The 10,088-nt window shown below is 45.1% G+C and overlaps 1 protein-coding gene across 2 annotated transcripts in view; it reads left to right on the forward strand.

Annotated features, from left to right (window-relative positions):
- TM2D3 (TM2 domain containing 3) overlaps window positions 1-9,242 on the forward strand; it is a 45,197-nt gene extending 35,955 nt beyond the window's left edge. For both annotated transcript variants that reach the window (XM_030188600.1, XM_030188595.1), the window contains exons 5-6: window positions 4,957-5,032; window positions 6,643-9,242. In XM_030188600.1, the coding sequence (XP_030044460.1) occupies window positions 4,957-5,032; window positions 6,643-6,808 (242 nt within the window). In that variant the 3' untranslated portion in view covers window positions 6,809-9,242. The remainder of the gene's footprint in view (window positions 1-4,956; window positions 5,033-6,642) is intronic.
- The last annotated feature ends 846 nt before the right edge of the window (window positions 9,243-10,088 follow it).

Raw genomic sequence — 10,088 nt, forward strand, 5'->3', positions numbered from 1 at the left:
AGATTTGGACAAGTTAGTGTGAGGTCTTAGTGATACCAAGGTTCTATGGCTCCAGATTTTCGGTTCAAGGCAGGGGCCAGAACTAGTTCCTCTCAGGGACGGTTTAGGGAGGCTCAGCGGTATAGGCCGGCCAGATCGAGTGGGACCTACCCCTAGCTGTCTGTTCGTCTGTCCAATTTAGATTTTCAGCTCTGTTGAGCAGGGACTGTCTTTTCATGTTAATTTGTACAGCGCTGCGTAAGTCTAGTAGCGCTATAGAAATGTTTAATAGTAGTAGTAGTAGGACCTCTAGGGGTCGGTTTTTCCAGCGCACACAGTTCTTTCGTGAGAGTCGTCGCGGAGGGCGTGGCTTTTCCGCGGGAGGTTAGTATTCAGGCCGCAATTCCCAATGAAGGTGTGGCGGCTTAGGCTCTGTTGCATGTTGGGGCTCGGCTGAGTCTGTTTTACCAGAGCTGGGCCCAAATCAGGTCAGATCAGTGGGTTCTCAAGGTGTTTCGAGGCGGATATGCGCTGTAATTCGAAAGCTGTTCTCCCGAAGTGTTTCTGGAATCCCTCTGTCGGTCTTGGAGCAAGAGGGCAGCAGTGAGGGACACTCTGCGGTGGCTGCTCGCGTTGGGAGCCGTGGTTCCTGTTCCTTCAGATCAGCAACGCTCAGGGTGCTATGTGATCTATTTTGTGGTCCACAAGAAAGAGGACACTTTTCGTCCCATTTTAGATCTCAAAAGGGTCAATGCGGCACTCAAGGTGCCCTCTTTCCGGATGGAGACGTTGCGGTCGGTCACTGGTGCGGTCCGGAAAGGAGAGTTTCTCACTTCCCTGGATTTGACGGAAGCTTATCTTCACTTTCCTTCGTGCGGCCTTTTGGTTCCAAGTTACAGGGTCCGATTCGTCGGTTCCTTGCAGAGAAGGCGCAGACGGCCCATACTTATCGTCAGGTCCTGGGCCTGATGGCGGCGACCATAGAGGTAGTTCCGTGGGCCAGGGCGCACATGCGTCAGGTACAGTCAGCTCTGCTCAGTCGTTGGTCCCCTCTGTCGCAGGACTTGGAGAGGTGTTGTCCGCTGTCGGTGGCCCCTCGTCTCAGTCTCCGATGGTGGCTCAACCCGCGCAATTTGGGAAAAGGAATGCCGTTGGAGTCCCCACAGGGGCTGGTAATGGTCACGGATGCCAGTCTGCAAGGTTGGGGGGCCACATTGTCTCGGTCAGGTAGCTCAAGGCCGGTGGTCTCGGGCAGAAGCAGAGTGGTCTATCAACCGGCTGGAACTCGGGCCATTCGGGTGGCGCTCCAGGCCTTGCCGTCGGTGGTTCGCCACAAGGCAGTCCGAGTGCTCTGCGACAACGCCATGGCAGTAGCGTATGTCAACCGTCAAGGGGGGACGAAGAGCCTTGGCGGCGCAGTTGAACTCATCTTCAGGCTCTCTTGGCAGCGCATGTGGCCGGGGTAGGTCACATAGATGCAGATTATCTCAGCAGGCACACTCTAGATCCCAGAGAGTGGGCTTTTCTTCGGTCAGTGTTCCAGCGAGTTGTCGGTCTGGGGACTTTCGGTGATAGATCTTAGGGCAACGGCTCGCTATGCGCAAGTTCAGAGATTTTTTTTTTTCAGTCGCTGAAGAGACCCTCGAGCGGAGGGAATCGACGCTCTTCTGTTGCCTTGGCCTCGGGAGTGGCTGTATGTGTTTCCTCCGTGGCTGTTGGTCGAGTAATATAGCGCATTGAACATCACTCCGGTCGGGTGATTCTGGTGGCTCAGGATTGGCAGCGTCGACCATGGTACGGAGACCTGGTGCGGTTGGCAGGGGCGGCGGCCCTGCCTTTGTTGGGATCAGTTCTGTGTCAAGGCCCGATAATCATGCCGGATCCGGCTCGGTTTTCGCTTACGGCTTGGCTCTTGAGCGGCACAAGTTGAAGAAGGGGCTTTCGTCCAGTGGCTTTGCTACGATGTTGAGTTGCCGTAGACGATCCACTTCCTTGGCGTAGGTCCGGGTTTGGAGAATCTTTGAGCACTGGTGTGAAGACCATCGAGTTCGGCCGTTTCGCTCTTCGGTGGCGGAAGTTTTGGAATTTTTGCACGATGGTGTTGATAGGGGTCTGGCCTTGTCTACACTGAAGGTTCAGGTGGCAGCTTTGTCATGTTTTCGTGGGAAGTTTCAGTGAAAGTCCTTCGCTTCTGTGCCTCAGGTAGTGCGTTTTTTGAAGGGTGTTAAGTTACTGCGTCTGCCTCAGTGACGGATGGTGCCTCCATGGGATTTGAAGCTAGTTTTGAATGCTTTGATCAGGCCTCCGTTTGGGCCTCTGGTATCGGCATCTTGTAAGGATTTATCTTTAAAGACGGTCTTGTTGGGGGCGATTACTTCAGCACGGAGGGTTTCAGAGCTTCAGGCTTTGTCTTGTAGGGAACCATTTTTGTCCTTTCTGAGGGAAAGGTTTCGTTGCGGACGGTGCTTTCCTTTTTTGCCCAAGGTGGTTTCCGAGTTCCATGTTAATCAGGTCATCTCTCTGCCAGTGTTGGGTGATATGGCTGGAGATTCGGAGCAACGTGGTATTGCCAAGCTGGATGTCAGGAGAGTTTTGAGTTGTTATCTCTCTGGAACTCAGGACTTCAGAGCCTCTGACCGTTTGTTCGTTCTTCATGGTGGCCCAAAGAAGGGTGCAGCGGCTCCTAAGGTGACCATAGCACGGTGGTTGAAGGAGGCGGTTACATCTGCTTACTTGGTGAAGGGTCCTGTGGTGCCTAGGGGCTGGTCTGCTCATTCCACTAGGGGAATGGCAGCCTGGTGGGCGGAGAATAGTATGATTTCTCCATTAGATATTTGTCGGACTGCGGTTTGGTTTTCGTTGCATTCCTTTGTGAAGCATTATAGGATTCCTGTGCATGCGAAGGACGAGGTGCGCTTTGGGGCAGCAGTTTTGACCTCTGGCCTTAGTAGGTCCCTCCCGTAAGTTAGTTACTGCTCTGGTACATCCCACGCGTCTTGACCGGTCTGGAGGGTCTAGAGGAAAGACAATTAGCAGGTAAGATCTAATTTCACCTTCCTCAGCGACCCTCCAGACCGGTCAAGAGCCCGCCCTGTCTGTATTGGAGGCCAGGAGGTGTGTTTGTTGGATAATTCTTGGCTGCTGTAGATTGTTGTTTCTCTAATTGCAGACTCTGTTTATTTCTGTTTTGTGATAGGAATCTGGGACAGGTGAGGCTCTTCTTTGATAGTCCACCTGTAGAAGCCCAACTGTTTTATCAAAGGCAAAGGAACATGTTTCCGTAAGAGCAAGCGGAAGATGTTTCTTGTTTTTGCAGTTTACTGTGTGCATGTACAGGGTTGCTAGTTGTTGTTAGTGTTTTTTGTTTCTCTGCTTTGTCAGGGTTATACTGGCTAGTGGAGGTTCTGCACAGGTTATATATACAGGCTTCAAAAGCTTAGTGTTTTCTCAGTCTCCCTCTGCTGGTAGGAGGACATAACCCACGCGTCTTGACCGGTCTGGAGGGTCTAGAGGAAAGAAAATTAGCAGGTAAGATCTAATTTCACCTTACTGGAACTGTACAGTAACCTCTGATGCTTCTTTTTAACTGTTATACTTACACAGATCCACCACCTGTGAGTTTTAGGAGATTTTCAGCAAGTTCTTTTTGGAATCAAGGCAATTTTATTAACTTGGCTGATGAACTGTGGCCCAATGGTGTCACGCTGGAGATCACTTCTACTGATCCAAATGCGCTTACAGACAAGTGATTATGATTTTGTATAGTGTGCCGGGCCTCCTGTTTTGGGAGACTTGGGAGCCTTTTTGATTCACTTTGCCTTCTAAATCCAGGAGCTATCTATTAAATATCTAAAATTGTACCTCAACGGGAGCCACTGGAGGGGTGGGGGGGGGGGAGTTGGATAATAAGTTGAAATACTCAGTGTGTTACTGCTTTCTCTTGTTCTGTTTTGAAACTTCAATAGAAAAGATTTAAACATAACTACAATCTTTTAAAATATTAATTAGGCTTAAACCTGGATTTAACTTTTGGGGGGTTTTTTCTGTGCTTGTATCAAAAGAAAAGGCACATGGGACCTTGCTCCTTTTGTTTTATGGAATACAGTGTTATATTATAAAAATGCACTTGCCTTTTTTAATTACGACTATTTCACAGAGAGGTCTTGATTAATGAGAGAAGGGCTTCCTTCATGCAGAAGTTCTGTCCAGAGGAAGTCTAAATGTGCCAACATTGTCCAGTTCAGCACACTATTAGCTGTCAAGTTCAAACAAAATTAATTATGTTCAGTGGAAAATAAATCTGTCTGCTCAGTCTGCTTGCTATGTGAATATTCAATCACTGTTTCATTATTGCTACCAAGTATTACATATTATGGGTATGTGCTTTAAACTTTGATTTGGTTTAATTTGTATATCCAGTCCTTACGTGCACATGGTTTTGCTTTTTAAACCCAAAGGCTAATCCTAAGGGTGGTTGAACAATTAGGCAGTGGCGTTCCTAGGGTGGCTGACACCCGGGGCAGATCGCCGATGCGCCGCGCGCCCCCCCCCCCCCCCCCCCCCCCCCCCGGTGCAGCGCGACCCCACCCCCAGCGAAAGGCCACACACACACACAAACCCCCGGTGCATTTTTACCTGCTGGGGGGGGGGGGGTGCCGCGTGCCTGTTGGCTTCGCTCGTTCCCTGCTCCCTTTGCCCCGGAACAGGAAGTAACCTGTTCCGAGGCAGAGGGAGCACGGCACCCCCCCCCCCCCCCCAGTGGCGTGCACCCGGGGCGGACCGCCCCCCCCACCCCTTGGTACGCCACTGCAATTAGGTATAAACTATGTTTTTGACTTGTTTTAGACTGCTTTGGGTCCTACTGATCTTGTACATCTGCTGTCTAGAACTTTGGAAGACAGAAATGAGAAATAAAAAATTATGTACACTGAAAAAAGCATGCATTAAGATTTTTTTTTTTTTTTTTTTTTTGTAAAGGTAATCGTACATTTTCAAAAATGCTGTATTGCAACTGGACTGGAGGCTACAAGTGGTCTACAGCTCTGGCATTGAGGTAAATTATGTCCAGTATAGTGACAGGAAAAAGTGGTGGCAAAACAGAGCAAGGAGCGCCACAAAATATTTAAAAATGTAAACATTTTAATATAGGTTAAATGCCACACTGGGCTGTGTTAACACTGTAATGAGCCCTAGGCAGACATACTTTTGTTCCCTCCCTTCCCCCTCACGATCTTCATTCTTGGCTTCCCTTTACATTTAACCTCACCAGAAGTAGCAGGGGAAAATGGCAGAGCCTAGCCATGAACATGATGGCAGTAATAGTTTGTCTAATCCCCATTCTTACTCACAAGCACATGCTTTCAAATGGAGTGGTTTAATGGTTAGAGCTGGAGATTACCAAGATAAGGAGAGATTTTAGGCCAGTCCTGGATTTCTGGCAACCCTATCTCTTGTGCATTATGGGATCTGCAGCACTGATTTGAATGAGTAGAATCAGTGACTTACTAAGCACATTGAATTGGGATACAAGTTCAGAAATTCTCCTTCCTAGAACTGGTTAATTTGGCAGCTCTACAATAATAGACTGAGAACCAAGGAAGTTGGGCAAGTCTTTTTCTCCCTCCATTGTTTAGTACAAACTGGAGATTCCAAGGATGTATTGCTCCAAAAAGTGAGATTATGGGCAATGTGTTTTGAAGTGTACATTTCATAGAGTTTTATGTGCGTGTTTGGGGTGAGGTGGCAGAGTGAAGCAAAAGAAAATAGTTTGCTTTGCTTCTGAAAGAGTAAAGGACATTTGGGGGAGGGGGATGTGTCAGGTTCCATGTAAGAATTAGTGGACGCAAGTACCCAGAAGAAAAATCATTGCTGGGCACACTGAATGGGCCCATTTTAATCTTTACCATTCATTATATGTTAAAATGAAATGAGCAACTGTCAGACAAAACCAGAAGCAAAAACTGTGGTAGCCATACCAATATCCAAATCAAAGGGGCACGTGGAAATCCATAGTACTAAAAGTAGTTTATCATTCATATATCATATTCAGCTCATACCTGAACACCTATAGTTTTCTTTTTATTACAATCATATGCCTAATTCGTATTTTTTTTTTATGAACAGTGTGAATATCTAGTTTGTGCAAATCAAAAAATATTTTGTCACAATGCCACTGATTTTTGCTGCAGATTAATGTACCAGATTAAATAATCAATACTCAATTTTGTCCACTTTTCTCAGATTGGATTTTCTATATACTGATTTTTAAAAGCAAAATAAAATGCCCCCGCCCCTCAACTAAGTCTATTATGTAGAACAAAAGCAACCAAACGCTGTGAAGGATGCTATTGGTGTTTTCTGCATTCATGTTTGCTTTGGGAGCCAATCTTACATAAATCTCTAACACAATAGACTGATGTCAGAACTCATATCTATGTTTAAACACAAATTTTACTCTCAACCATTATGGAGCATGCTTCAGCAATAGACATTACAGGTATGTATCGCACTTTGTCATTAGGATTATTAATGTAAATGGAAACTGGAAACTCCAAATGAAGGGAACTTTGTGAAAAATTATCATTTCAGATTAAAAAATAACTTTAGATTCTTTTTTTTTTTTTTTTTTTTTTTTTTTTCATTTATAATGTATTTTTTCCACAGCATTACCCTTGGTGGATTTGGAGCAGATCGCTTTTATCTGGGTCAGTGGCGTGAAGGCCTTGGCAAACTGTTCAGTTTTGGTGGACTGGGAATATGGACCTTAATAGATGTTCTGCTAATTGGAGTTGGATATGTAGGACCAGCTGATGGCTCTCTGTACATATAACTCTGGATGTTTGTGCTTTTTGGATAGAGCATCATGTGAGAAAATGCCTTAAAGTTGAAGAACTTTGAGTATTCTATTTATATTTAGAATGTACAGCATCTGTACTTTTACCTGCCTTAAATAGTTAAGGTAAAATAAATCATAGTGGATCATTGAACTGTTTCCATTTTCTGTTTTTCCACCCTATAAAATTTTGCTTTGCACAATTTAAAAAGAAGTATACAGGAATGATGCACAACACGAGTTTTTTGTTTTTTTTTTAATTTATTTAACTATCCCACCCTTCTTTGCATGAGTATTATAGTTGAAGTCCCATGATGACTACTTGGCCAAACAAAATAGTAAGGGGTCACTGGAGAAGGAATAATTGACTAGCACAGTGGTTCCCAAACCTGGTCCTGGAGGCAAATCTCTCTCATGAATATTCATTGTGGATTTCCTGAAAATTTGACTGGCTGGGGTGCTTCCAGAACAAGATTTGGGAACCACTGGATCAGCGACTCAAACAGTTGCCCCATAGTGGAGAAGGGTAAAGTCAGAATGGAGTATTTAGGTTCTGACTGAATTATTTTAACTCTGTAAGTGTCAACAGTTTCCAGTTCCTAATCCATCCTGCACTGTGGTAGTTTTCCTCTTTTCGAGGGCTTGTTGGTTGTATTACTAATTTTTCTAAACTGTTACCCATGGTCAGACCAGCTCTGTGTACTGATTTTAGTTCAAGTCCAACATTAATGATGTAAGCCAAAAGCATGGGAAGCTGCACTGATGTGAGTTTTCTTTCCCCCCATCCCCCTCCTGATTTCCCCTTTGTCACACTGAATGCTTAATGATCAGAAGCCAAAAATGTAATAATAATAAAGTGAGTCTAATAAATGAATTTTAAAACTATTGTTTACTCAAACACCCATGTGGAAGTGCCCCCTAAAATTAACAGGCTGTACCACCTTTAGCACAGTGGCATAGCCATGAGTGGGCCTGGGCCACCCACTTTGGGCTCAGGCCCACCCAAAATTCTTGCGCACTTACTGTTGGCTGGTGGATATCTCCAAGCCCTACCAGCTACAGCGGTCCTCCGGTGGCAAGAACAGCTCCCTTTCCTACTTGTTCCAGCCAACGACACTACTCGCTGCTGTGCCATTGCACTAGCCTCCCCTGCCGCACACGCTCAGTTTTCACACATGGGTGAAAACAGAGCATATGCTAAGGGGCCTGACGGCAGCAACACATGGACAGTGTTGCCAGTTGGAGCAAGAAGGAGAGGGAGCAGATCTTGCCCCCAGAGGACCCCAATGGCTGGTGGGGTTTGGGGATCCCCACCAGCACAGGTATTTACTGTAAAGTTTTGATCTGGTACGGGAGGGAGAGGTTGTGGAGAATACAGTGCATGTGCCTACCCAGTTTGCTCAATGGCCCATCCAGAATTTGAGGTCTGGCTACGCCTCTGCTTTAGCAGCCATAATTACAACCAAGTTTATTAAAATTTGATATACCACTCAGCCTTTGTGGATTAAAGCAGTTTACAACAACTATAGAATCAATTTAGAACAGAACTACATAAAAAAAAGGACAGACCTATCTCATGCACTATGAAGAAGAAACAAATATCAAACCATAATCATAAAATAAATAAAAAATACTGTGATGTTTCCCAAGGTCATAGTAGATTTTCAGTTCCTTTCTTCATTTGACTTGAAATCAGACTTTCACATCACTGTTGACTCTCTTTCTAGTCTTCTTAGATCTGTTTTAATTCGGACATTTGTGGTTTTTGTGCATGAACCACTCGTTTCAGGTCTGCCACAGCATTTCTATTGGTTTCTAGTCAGGATTTTGACTAAGCCAGTCCAAAGTTTTTAATTTTGTTTATCCTCAGCCATTCGGATGTAGCCTTGCTTTTGTGTTTTGGATCATTATCTTGCTGCACAACTTGATTTAGATTGATGGATAGGGGTCTTCTCCATCTTGTACAGATACACAACCTGCTGCTTCAAATCCGGTGCTCATGGAGGATCTGTGCCCCTTTTGGTCTTATGGCTTGGTCATTGAAAGGGCTTGGTTTGAGACAAAAGGATTATTCTGATTTGGAAATTGCTACTTTGCTTTATGCTTGGAACACTCCACATCAATGGCGTATGCAAGGGTGTGGAGGACGTTTGAGGGCTGGTATTCTGCCTTCAGACTTTCTCCCTTCTCTGCTCAGATTGCACACATACTAGCGTTTCTCAAGAAAAGATTGGCGCTTTCCCTAAAAGTTCAGGTTGCAGCTTTGGCCCATTTCAGGGGCTCACTACAGAAGACTTCTTGCAGCTTACCTGGATGTAGTTTGGTTCTTGCAGGGAGTGGGCTGCATGCAGCATAAGAACATGAGCATTGCCATACTGGAGTAGCTTCATTGCATGCCCCCTAATCCTAGTATCTTTAGAAAGAGTAAACAAGCGATTCATGTCAACCTGTTTCACTCCACTCAGTTTTTTTATAGACCTCGTATCATATCTCTTCTCTAAGCTGAGTCCCATCCCCTTTACTATTTTTGTCGCCCTTCTCTGTACTGTTTCTAAGTCTGCTATCTTTTTTTGAGATGCAGTGACCAGAATTACACACTATTCGAGGTGTGGTAGCACTATGGAGCCATAAAAAGGCATTATAACATTCTCATTTTTGTTTTCCATTCCTTTCCTAACGTTCTATTTGCTTTCTTAGATGTGTCTGCACATTAAGCAGAGGGTTTCAATGTATCATCACTAACACCTAGATCCTTTTTCTGCACTGTGACTCCTGATGTAGAACCTTGCATCACGTTTGGGTTCCTCTTTTCCCATATGCATCACTTTTCACTTGCTCACATTAAAGGTTATCTCCCTTTTGTTCACTATGTCCAGAGTGGAACCTTAATTTAGTCCTTCGGGCTCTTCAGAAGCCTCTTTTTGAGCCACTCCAGAAGGCCAACTTAAAAGATCAAGACAGCGTTCTTGGTGAATCAGCATGTAGGGTTTCGGAGCTTCAGGCTGTCATCAGGTTCCCTTAATTTGCTTTTTAGAAGTGGGGGGTCTCTCTGCACGGTTCCTTTGTCTTCTGAAAGTGGTGTCGGCATTTCATCTCAACCAATTTGTGGAGCTTCCATCCTTTCACAGACGATGAAGGGGCACAGTATTTTTCCTTGAAAGTTTCTCAACGTGCATAGAGTCCTCATTGAATATCTGGAAGACATGAATGAGTTTTGTAAATTGAACAGACTGTGCTTTTCAGTAAACAGAGGTTTGGTTTCATGACTTCTAAGCCT

The sequence above is a fragment of the Microcaecilia unicolor genome, chromosome 1 (assembly GCF_901765095.1).
Source record: "Microcaecilia unicolor chromosome 1, aMicUni1.1, whole genome shotgun sequence".
NCBI classification, from domain to species: domain Eukaryota; kingdom Metazoa; phylum Chordata; class Amphibia; order Gymnophiona; family Siphonopidae; genus Microcaecilia; species Microcaecilia unicolor.